Genomic DNA, 12,008 nt, shown 5'->3' with positions numbered 1-12,008 from the left:
GCTTGTTAGATTTTGACATGATTTTAAAAAACTGTTCTGGTAGCACATGATTGGCAGGACTGGGGGGGTAGTCAAGAACTGACTCCTAAGAAACATGTAAAATAGCTCATTAATTAAAATACTTGGAGCACTTTCAAAGGGCCTAACACGGCTGCCTTATCGGCTACTGGAAGATTTTACAAGATCCGCTGAGCACGTTCATTAATACTGGAAACACGCACTACATACCCCCATAGCAACAACAAAAGGCTTTTTTTTTTTTTTTTTTTTCTGAGAGGCTACATTCTCTACCATGATCCATTCAGAAACTTGCCAGCCGAGACCCTGGGAGATTATTTCCAATGATTGATGTATTGTAGCAGCATCTTATCTAGTGGAAGTAGTCCTTGGAAGACAGAATCCAAGCGTTGCATATGGGTTAACTAAGTTTTCTCCAATTGTTCCTGTTAATTAAAACCTTCCGGTGGGTGGCACGACCATGGCCACATTAGTCAAATATAAAAAAATAAAAATATGCTATGGGTTATAGAAGGCTCCTATTAGAGAAAACAAAAAAAATAAAAAAAAATAGTTAAATGGATTTGTGAACAACAGCATTAATAAGGCACAAGTTAACGGTCCAGACAACTGAAGGATTAAAAATGCAACGTTTAGTTTCTGTCTGATGAAATGTTTGTTTTTTTTCATAGATCTGCTAGAAAAAAAAAAAAAAGTGTTTCAGATAAGGCTTAAAAATAAATCCTATCCTAACATGAGACTATTGTGCAGTATCAGTGTCCTGTGTTGACTGTGTCCAGCAAAACCAGCAGTCTCATATGTTGCTTTCCTCCTCTTTCACCACTTCATCAGAATTCTGAGGAAGGACTGAGAGTTCATTGTTGACTTTGTGTTCGGCTTCTCCACCATTTGTCTCCTGGCTTTTCTTTTTCTCTTCGGCTTTTTGCTCTCTTGCTACAAGTCTGTAGTGGATGGTCATTCCAATAAAGAGGTAGATGGAAGCAATGATCAGCACGATCCCACAAGCTCGGTAAGTGTACTCGTAGTCTCCATACACATCGTGCAGTCTACCTAGAAGTCAAAACATCACACAAAGAAAGTCAGCAGTAGACCAGCCTGGACTGACAGCTATGTCCATATGAGCAAAATCAAGCTTATGAATCTAGTAACGGAAAGATTTAACCCCTTAGTGATGGAGCCAAATCTTTAAAATCTGACCAGTGTCACTTTATATGGTAATAACTGTGGAACGCGTCAACAAATCCTAGTGATTTTTGAGAGTGTTTTTTCGTGACACATTATATCTTATGATAATGGTAAATTTAGGTCTACATGTTGTGTTTATTTATAAAAAAAATATCAGAAAAATTTGAATGATTATCCCTTTAATCCAGATAGTCCTACCACAGCAAAACATTAATAAATAATATTTCCCACATGTCTGCTTTACATCAGCACCATTTGTAAAATGTGCTTTTATATTGTTAGTACTTTAGGAAGTTTAAAAATGTAGCAGTAATTTTTCATTTTTTTCAAGGAAATTTACAAAAAAAATTTTTTTTTAGGGACCTATCCATGTTTGAAGTGACTTTTAGGGGTCCTATATATTGGGAAACCCCCAAAAGTTATATCATTTTAAAAACAGCACCCCCCCGACACACTGAAAACTGCTGTCAGGTAGTGTATTAACCCTTCAGGTGATTTTCAGGAATTAATGCAAAGTGGCATGATAGGATTAGAAAAGTGTATTTTTACCACCTAAGGCTATGTGCACACGTTGCGGATTAGGCTTAGGAATTTCTGGTGCAGATTCTGCCTCTCCTGGCAGAAAACGCACCTGCGGATTTGTCTCGTGTTTTGTGCGGTTCCGCAGCGTTATTTGTGCGTTTGTGCTGCGGTTTTCTTGCGGATTTGCTACGTTTTATGCCCCTGCGGTTTTCTATAATGGAATGGGTACAAAAACGCTGCAGATTCACAAAAAAGTTGTGACATGCTACTTCTTTTAAACCGCGTTTCCGCAGCGAATTTTCCACAGTGTGCACAGCATTTTTTTTTTCTCATTGATCTACATTGTACTGTAAATCAGTTGCAGATCTGCAGCGTTTCTGCACCTCAAAAAACGCTGCGGATCCGTAGAGAATCCGCAAAGTGTGCACATAGCCTAAATGTCGCTAACTTCTGAACAGGTTACAACAGCCGTCAAACTCTAAGGCCGCTATTTGGCCGTGAATTGCCATGGCAAACATCAGGACCACACAATCATGATCTGAGGGCACCAGTTGGGATGCCCAACTTGTTAACCATTTATATTATGTAGTCACTATTGACAGCAGCATCTAAGGGGTTAAACAGATATGGGCAGTGATAACACTGATCATGGCTAGTACAGCAAGTTGTCAGCTATAGAGTACAGCCGACAGGTGCTAGATTGTCTCCCGTATGGGGATGGTAGTCTCTTATATCAGGTCAGTAAAAAGACGTATTGTCGGTCATTAAGGGGTTAAAAGTGATATTCTAATTCCAGCAATTAGCCCAGTATACAAAGAATAAGTTATGTAGAATTTAGTATGATTTCATTATCAATTAATCAGTACTTTCACAATTTCTTCTTGCCACCATTAGTAAAATGCATGGACACTACACCATTTTCAGACTAACTGCATATATTCTTCACAATTTACTGGAATTACAAAACTTGTACATCCAAACAGTGAGGCACACATGCCTATACTGCATCCATCTCCGATCACAGAAAAATCATTTACCCAAAAAGTAGCCGTATAAGGCTTAAGGGGAATACAACCCAAATATTATGAGTGTGAGCTCTTGCCGTATACACCTGTGCCTCTACCAGCATCTCCCAGTCAAGCGCTTTGGAAAAAGGATTGTTTTGTTATGGTCAAATAATGAATATATGCAATTAATCTGAAAATGATGCAGTGTCCTTACATTTTCTTCATTAGTTGGAATTCAGTACATAGGTTTTGAGAGGATCTTGGCTAGCAAGTGGGTGCTAATGGCTGTGAAGCAAACGGTCATCGCTAACTGATAAATTGGACATCATTTGATGGGAACCATCTGTGGGCGCAACAGGCCCACCAGAGTTGATGTGCAAGGCCAGGTTAGACGTGTTACATGCTACTAGATTTAGTGCATAAATTAGGGACCAAGGAGACAATGGACCCCGATGTCCCACACTTCCATGCTAATTTTGTGGATACATAATGTATGCCAGTCATGCAATTGGGACAAAGCTTCATGTCCTCTTACATACGCAAAATAGTTTATGGGCCCCATACACTGGCAAATTGGCTGAACCCGCCGATATCGACAGTGTCAGCTGATTGTCTAATGTGTAACAGGGTGCCGCCAGTTGACTGGAGGCAGAGATGTTGATGATGCCATGTCTGATTTCAGACTGCCAATCTCGTTCTGAGGTAAGCCACCGGCCAAAGGGTCAGCCTGCAGCTTTCACAGAACACAGATGTGCTCGGCCAAGTGAGCATGCCGGTGTTTTTCAAGACAGGCAAGATGGCTGTCATCCAAATGTTCGTCCAACAGCTGTCTAATGTGTATGGCCAGCTTAAAGTGAATCCATAATTATTTTTATATGTACGAGCTTCTATCTTTTTGGGAATAAATACTGAAGGTCCCCATTAGGTTATGAGAAGCATACATGTTAAATAAACCTTATGATCAATACAGAAGATATAAAAGGCAATTAGAACATTTGTGAAAAGCAAAATGCCATATAACCGAACCTTCACATCTGAAAGACATCATGGTTTACATTATTTTAATGTTTTGCTTTACATAAGTTTTAAAGCAAGGCAACAAACCATTGCCTGACAATGCCATCTGGTGTGTTTCAGTTACCAGTGTATCATGGGAACGCCAACTGCATGGTATAGTATGTTTCATGGTTGATTATCAAGATCAGATGTAATTACTTATGAATGGCATCCCCACCAAAAAGATGAACCAGTCATGTGCTATCCCCTTTCGACTTAATGTTAGGTGTCATCCGAAGGAGGGGTAAAGCATACTATACATTAAAGTGTACTTTAGTCAAAAACGCACTATAGAATGCCAAAGAATAAAAGACAGCAATCATATTCCAATTATCCTTACCTAAAAGGGGTGGTCCGAGGAGGACAGGGCAGCACTCCACAATGGTCACCAATCCCACAGCACTGGAAAATCTCTGTGCACCAACCAAGTCCATCAAAGTTTCAAAGAGGACTGAGCTTAGCCAACCAAAAGCAAATCCAAAAAAGGCAGCATATAAGGCAAAACCTAAATAATTTGTTGATATGGGAGCCAAAAGGTGACATATCCCATTGAGAAGTACAGCAATGGCAAAGAAATACTGAATTTTTGGTCTGATCCACTTAGTATTGGCTACCAGCCCCATGGATGGTCTTGCAACCATATCGACAAATGCAAGGATAGAAAGCAAGAAGGCAGCAGACTCATTTGAAATATTCTTGCTTTTTGCATAATTGCTAAGGAAGACTAAAGGTGCAAAAAGTCCAAAGAACATGATTGTGTGCCCAGAAAGGTAAATCAGAAATCCCCGATGGGTAAAAAGAGAGAAGTCCAGAAATTTGTTGATTGTCTGAAAAAAGGTTGGCTTTGTTTTTGCCTTGCCATCAATTAGATCTTTATTAACATCCCCATCATCCTTTGAGGCGCATTTCCCAGCTTCTTCCAAAACCTCCTTGGTCACCTTCTTTTTCAAGTCCTCGGGTTTTGGTCCAATGGGACGCATTAAAGAACCTGCAACACAGCAATTCAGCAGAAGACCACCCAGGATCAAGAAGCTTCCTCTCCACCCAAAGATGTTATAAAAGTATTGATTCATTGGAGCCAATGTTGACAAAAATACTGGGCTTCCTGCCATGGCAAGTCCATTAGCTATTGGTCTTTTCTTAAAGAAGTATTTTCCAATCATTGTTAGAGCTGGATTCAAGTTGAAGGCCAGACCAAATCCTGTGGATAAAATAAATTCTAAGATGTTTATTGCATTACACTAACATGTAAGTTAGATATTTTTTTTTTCTCTTTTTAAGAACACATTAAAACTTTGAAAAAAAACCCCGCTAAATCCTTACGAATCCTCCTGTTCTGATGCTAACTTCGTCCTTGTCTCTTCTTCTGGAAAATGTCTCAAAGTTGCCGAATTGCCTGCCTAGCCAATCAATGAAAGCAGTGGTGACCTGCCGGGGCCAACTATTGGCCGTTTGAGACATATTGAATACAAGAGAAGAGCGAGGACCAGGAAAGTATCAAGACAGGAGCAGCACGAGGAGTGTCAAGGGTATCTGAGCTCATTAAGTACATTAATAGCACGGATTTGAATGAATTTTAGGCTTATAAAAACATCTGATCTGCTGTAAAATTGCAAAATTACTGTGATGTGCAAGAAACATTAAAAGCTGGATAATAAACGTGTTTGTTTGGAAGATGTCATTTGTGAAGGGAGCCTAGTAGGTCTTTATCAAGATGTAATAGGTGAAAAAGGGAAAAAAAAGTGTGTAAAGGAGAACACTAATTAGCGTGCAATCCTACATTACGTGGACTCCTGGACCTAGTAAGCTACGAGTGCATGTGTGTAATAGAAAAGCTCAAGAGATTCAAGAGTAATACTGCTAGAAGTGCACAAGCTAATATCTCACCATGCGAAACATACTAAGATTAGACCCTCGTATTCTTCAGAGAATGCATATAGTCAGTTTTTTTTTTTTTTAAATACAAAGACCACTTACCGCCAATAACACCAATGCAAAAGTATAACTGGCTCACAGTATGACAAAATGAGGCTCCAATTAAACCAATGCCTGAAAGAAGGCCCCCACCAATCATGATAGGTCGGCTTCCATATTTGTTCACCAAAACACTGCTTATGGGACCTAATAAATCAGAGGGGTGAAAAGAGTTATATGGTTTTATAAAACATTAAAAGCAACTTTTAGCACATGAATCCAAACAAGTAAACAGATAGTAAATAGATAGCAAACAAGATGGTTGAATAGTGATTGTTCTATCCTAACATCAGACATTGGTTAGTGTTCACACAGATAATAGATGTGATAAAGGGCTATTCCCAACTGGGCACTAACAGCATGTAACATGACAATGTTCATATACCGCACTTGTATATTTGTATTAAAACCAGATTATAGTAACATTCAGAGATACCAAGGCCCTGTTGATTTTTTTTTTGCTTTTGTTGTCTAGTTTTGGGCCTTTATTTTACTTTGCGAGCAATTCTACTTTGTATCAGCTTGCCTATTTTTGTTGGTTTTCTCGATTTGTGGGCAAACGTTAATGATTCCAGATTCACTCTATTCACCCATGGTATCTTTCATAGTACACAGTTTGTGACTTGGCACCAAAGTGTGACTTTTTTTTAATCAAATGTTATTTGTTTTGGACAATATTTCAAACATTACAAACACTTAAAGAGAACCTGTCACCCCCTAAATCGAAGGTGAGCTAAGCCCACCCCACCGGCATCAGGGGCTTATCTACAGCATTCTGGAATGCTGTAGATAAGCCCCCGATGTAAGCTCTTTTTTTCTCATCTTTTAGGATACATTATACTCACCCAAATCCGGGTCCGATGGGCGCCGCAATCCGGTCCGGGGCCTCCCATCTTCTTACGATGACATCCTCTTCTTGTATTCAAGCCGCGGCCATGCGCATGTGTACTTTGTCTGCTTGTTGAGGGCAGAGCAAAGTACTGCAGTGCGCAGGCGCCGGGAAAGGTCAGAGAGGCTGTCAACCCTCGGCTGTCAGCGTTAGCAAGGCTGGTTATCAAGAATAGAGGGGAATCCACACAGTTTTTTCTATATTAAAATAAAATAAAAAAATACGTGGGTCCCCAGCCCCCCCCCTCCCCCCATTTCTGACAACCAGCCAAGCTACAGCATACTCCTGGGAGATGGTATTCTCAGGCTATTGCTCCTCCACAGCCTAAAAATAGCAACCCCCCCAGAAAAGGTGCATCTATTAGACGCGCCAATTCTGGCACTTTGCCCGGCACTTGCCATGTGGCAGTGGCAAGTGAGGTTCATATTTGTGGGGTTGATGTCACCTTTGTATTGCCAGGTGACATGGCTTAGTAATGAAGAGGAGTCTACAACGATAATGGAACTCAAAATGATTTGTTCCAGTTCATCACCAAGACAGGATATTTACCAATCGCCTTCATTGCAGCAGGCAGGGAATCGCTCTGGCCAAGAATAATAAAGTGTCATCAGCATAAAGTGCAACTTTCTCCTCTACAGTCCCTCTATGAAACCTAACTATAGCTGGGTGCCCTCTGATAATCGCAGCTAGGGGCTCAATGGCCAATGCAAAGAGCAGGGGAGACAGGGGCCAACCCTGCATTGTGCCCTTTCCCAGTCCAAAGTCAGGCATCCATTTAGTCTTATTATAGCCATCGGCCTTCCATATAATAAACCGCCCATAGAAATAGGGATTTTTGGTTACTCACCGTAAAATCCTTTTCTCCAAGACGCTCATTGGGGGACACAGGACTGTGGGTGTATGCTTCTGCCGCCAGGAGGCTGACACCAAGTAAACTTAAAAAAAAAAAGTTAGCTCCTCCTCCAACGTATACACCCTGACACTGGCTACCAGAGACTCCAGTTTGGTGCAGAAAGCAGTAGGAGAACAAAAAAAAAAAAAAAAAAAAAAAAAATAATATAACAGCATAAATACAGAAACCTTATGTCTAGAAAAGATCCTACTGACTAATGTAATCAGATATAACCAAAGCAGCCATAAGGCTACCAGGGAGGGAGCTGTGTTCCCCAATGAGCGTCTTGGAGAAAAGGATTTTACGGTGAGTAACCAAAAATCCCTATTTCTCCTTCGCCTCATTGGGGGACACAGGACTGTGGGATGTCCTAAAGCAGTCCCTGGGTGGGAAAAATCACTCACCAGAAAAAGACATCCAGATAATGTTTGTCTATAAATGCGCCACTGCCGCTTGAAGAATTATTCTACCCAGACTTGCATCTGCAGAGGTCTGGGAATGGACATTATAATGTTTGACAAATGTATGCAGACTAGACCAGGTCGCAGCCTTGCAAACCTGTTCTGCTGAGGCCTGGTGCCGAACGGCCCAGGAAGCCCCCACTGCTCTAGTCGAATGAGCCTTGATTCCAGCCGGAACCGTCATGCCCATGGAGCGATAAGCCTCCTGAATGGTCGCCCTTATCCATCTGGCCAGGGTAGATTTTGAAGCCGCGCATCCCTTCCTGCGACCCTGCGGAAGGACAAACAGAGCATCCGTCTGGCGAAAGGGGGCCGTACGGGAAACGTACCTCCTCAGAGCCCTCACCAGATCCAACGTATGGAGAGCTTTTTCTACACGGTGCGTAGGTGCTGGACAAAAAGAGGGCAGAACAATATCTTCATTAATGTGAAATGATGAAACAACCTTCGGCAAAAAGGACGGTGCTGGTCTGAGCACCACCTTGTCCTGATGAAATCGCAAAAAAGGAGGACGACAAGAAAGAGCTGCCAGCTCCGATACCCGTCTTATGGACGTTATGGCCACTAAAAATACAACTTTCCAAGAGAGAAACATCAAAGAAACCTCTTGAAGAGGCTCAAAAGGAGCGTCCTGTAAAGCCCTTAAGACCAGATTAAGGTCCCAAGCTTCCAAAGGAGTCTTATAAGGAGGAACCTTATGAGCGACTCCCTGGAAAAAAGTCCTGACTTGACGATTAGGAGCAATCCTGCGTTGAAAAAGTACTGATAAAGCCGAAACCTGCCTTTTAAGGGTACTCGGAGCAAGCCCAGAATCCAGGCCTGCTTGAAGGAAGGCTAGAATGTTTGGAACGGAGAAACGCAGAGGGGGCAGCCCGCGTTCTCTACACCAGGAAAGAAACACCTTCCAAGTGTGATAATAAATCCTGGCCGAAACGGACTTACGAGCACTGATCATGGTATCAGCTACTTCTTGAGAAAAACCAGCCTGAGTTAAAACCCAAGATTCAACGGCCAGGCCGTCAAACGTAGGACCTCTGAGTTCTGGTGGTAGATCGGCCCTTGAGATAGAAGATCTGGCCGATCGGGGAGCCGCCAAGGAACCCCGGCTAGAAGTTGTACCAGGTCTGCATACCAGGTCCGTCGTGGCCAATCCGGAGCGATCAGGATGGCCGGCACTCTCTCTGATTTGATCTTCTTGATTACTCTCGGGAGCAGTGCCAGAGGAGGGAACAGATAGGAGAGATGAAAATTGGTTCCAAGACAGTACCAGCGCATCCACGGCGATAGCCTGGGGATCTCGGTACCGAGAGACAAAACTGGGCACCTTGGCATTCACCTTGGACGCCATTAGATCCACGTCTGGAGTTCCCCAAAGATGGCAAATCTGCAAAAATACCTCGGGGTGGAGAGACCATTCCCCGGAGGCTAGACCCCGACGGCTTAGGAAATCTGCCGCCCAGTTTTCTTCGCCCGGAATGTGGACCGCTGAGATCACAGAGTGATTTCTCTCCGCCCAGAGTAAGATCTGTTTTACCTCCTGCATGGCTGCCTTGCTGCGGGTGCCCCCCTGGTGATTTATATAAGCTACCGCTGTGGCGTTGTCCGACTGAATCCGGACAGGGCGACCCGCCAGAAGATGGTGAAAACGTAACAAGGCTAGCCGGACCGCTCGAATCTCTAAGATATCGATGGGGAGTTCTGATTCCCGAGGAGACCAGCGTCCCTGAGCTGTGTGATGGAAGAACACTGCTCCCCAACCCAGGAGACTGGCATCTGTTGTGACCACTAGCCAATTGGTTGGGGGAAAGGGCTTCCCCCTGAGTAGAGATGAGCTGTTTAGCCACCAAGCGAGAGCCTGTTTGGTCTGGAAAGACAACCGAAATTTGCGGTTGAGAGAGAGGATTTTTGTTCCATGCTGATAGGATTGCACGTTGGAGGGGTCGAAGATGAAACTGTGCAAACGGAACCGCCTCTATGGTTGCAACCATCTTTCCCAACACCCTCATCCCGGACCGAATCGTATGAGGGTATGGTTGTAGAAGGTTCCTCACTTCCCACCGAAGGGCTAGGACCTTGTCCTGGGGAAGGATAGTTAAGGCTTGAGAGGTGTCGAAAATCATGCCTAAAAAAGATTTTTCGAGACGGCCGTAGAGATGACTTCCTTAAATTTACCAACCAACCTAGACAGGAAAGAGTGTCCAGAGTGATGTTGACATTTTCCTTGCAAGACTGAAATGTTGGTCCCTTGATCAGCAGATCGTCTAGGTATGGCAAGACGACAATACCTCGGGAGTGCAGAATGGACACCACAGTCGACATGACTTTTGTGAACACCCTGGGAGCGGAAGCTAGACCGAAAGGTAATGCCGTGAACTGGAAGTGTAGATTGTTTACGGCAAACCGGAGAAATCTTTGATGGAGCGGAAAGATGGGAATATGAAGATAAGCATCCTGAATGTCTACTGAGGCCAAAAATTCTCCCTTTTCCAGAGAGGCGATGACCGACCGCAGAGACTCCATCCGAAAGTGTCGAACGCGGACAAACTTGTTTAAGAGTTTGAGATCTAGGATAGGCCTCACTGCTCCATCCTTTTTGGGCACTACAAAAAGATTGGAATAAAAGCCCTGGAATCTTTCTTCCTTTGGAACAGGAGAAATGACACCGCTGATACGGAGAGACTCTATGGAATTGAACAAGCTTTGACGAAGAGATTTGCACTTGGGAAGACGGGATGGGAAGAACCGGGGAGGAGGAAGACCGACCAGCTCTATTTTGTAACCTGAAGATATGAGCTCTGCCACCCACTGGTCGTGGATTACCTGAAGCCAGACCTGGCGAAATAAAAGTAGACGTCCGCCTACCCTTTTGGAGATGCCCGGAAGAGGCCTCCAGTCACTTGGCCGAAAATCTTTGCGTCCTAGATCCTCTAGATCTTGAAGACTGGGGACGCATTCTTCCCCCCTGGCTGGCCGTATAAGGGGTCCGACCGTCTCGGTCCTGATTGGGCCGACCCTGCGCAGGAAAACTTGATGCTGGGGCCCATCTGACATAGCGAAAGGTTCTAAAGCGAGCCTGAAAATGGCGCCGAAAAGGCTGTCTGGCCCTCTGCTGAGGAAGGAACTTACTTTTCCCTCCTGTGGAGTCAGAAATGAGCTGATCCAGCTTTTCTCCGAACAAACGACCACTCTGATACGGCAGGGATGTAAGGGATTTCTTAGAGGTAGAATCAGCCCGCCAGGACCTTAACCAAAGGGCCCTTCTGATGGCAATAGCATTAGATGCAGCCGAGGAAGCACAATCTGCCGCATCCAGAGATGCGTTAATCAGATAGCTACCGGCCATAGCTACCTGAGAAGACATTTCAGCCAATTCTGCTGACACATTACCTTCCTGGAGAGCCTTAGATAACGAGTCAGACCAAGATATCATAGCCCTGGCAACTCAGGTTGCCGCAAAAGAAGGAAAAAGTGCTGAGCTTGAGGCCTCAAAGACGGAACGAGCCAAGCTCTCTAAGACGATCCGTAGGATCCTTAATCGATGAGCCATTAGGTAGAGATAGTAACGTGTTAGAGGCTAAACGGGACACTGGAGGATCTACAGAAGGATTTTCTGCCCAATCAATACAAAGTTCCGAAGCAAAAGGATACCTAGCCTTCAGAGCTCTTTGCCCTGAAAAGCGTTTGTCCGGGTGCTCCCTATTGCGTCGAATCAGGTCCTCGAACTCAGGATGAGAGGAAAAAACCCTATGGGCCCGTTTAGACCGCTTAAATGAGACCTTATGATCAGAAGAAGAGACGAGCTCGTCTTCTATCCCCAAAGACTGATTGACAGCTTCAATTAGGCTGTCTACCGACTCCTGAAACCCAGGTTTATCAAAATTAAGAGACCCTTCTGACTCGTAGTCAGTCTCAACTTCACCGCTTTCTGCAGGGGAAGGAGAGCGAGATACGGAACTCCAGGATGCGGAAGCACCTGAGTGCCTGGGAGGCGCTTTGCGAATCCG

At 43.9% G+C, this 12,008-nt stretch overlaps 1 protein-coding gene across 1 annotated transcript in view; it reads right to left on the bottom strand.

The window, feature by feature from the left end:
* Positions 1–698: 698 nt before the first annotated feature.
* SLC16A1 (solute carrier family 16 member 1) overlaps positions 699–12,008 on the bottom strand; it is a 43,100-nt gene continuing 31,790 nt past the window's right edge. The window contains exons 3-5 of the mRNA XM_069761744.1: positions 5,766–5,909; positions 4,129–4,989; positions 699–1,068 (exon numbers count right to left, since the gene is read on the bottom strand). Of these exons, the coding sequence (XP_069617845.1) occupies positions 812–1,068; positions 4,129–4,989; positions 5,766–5,909 (1,262 nt within the window). The 3' untranslated portion in view covers positions 699–811. The remainder of the gene's footprint in view (positions 1,069–4,128; positions 4,990–5,765; positions 5,910–12,008) is intronic.

The sequence above is a fragment of the Ranitomeya imitator genome, chromosome 3 (genome assembly GCF_032444005.1).
Source record: "Ranitomeya imitator isolate aRanImi1 chromosome 3, aRanImi1.pri, whole genome shotgun sequence".
Classification (NCBI taxonomy): Eukaryota; Metazoa; Chordata; class Amphibia; order Anura; family Dendrobatidae; genus Ranitomeya; species Ranitomeya imitator.
The sequence above is the reverse complement of the archived record's forward strand: the minus strand, read 5'-3'. Positions and strand labels throughout refer to the sequence as shown.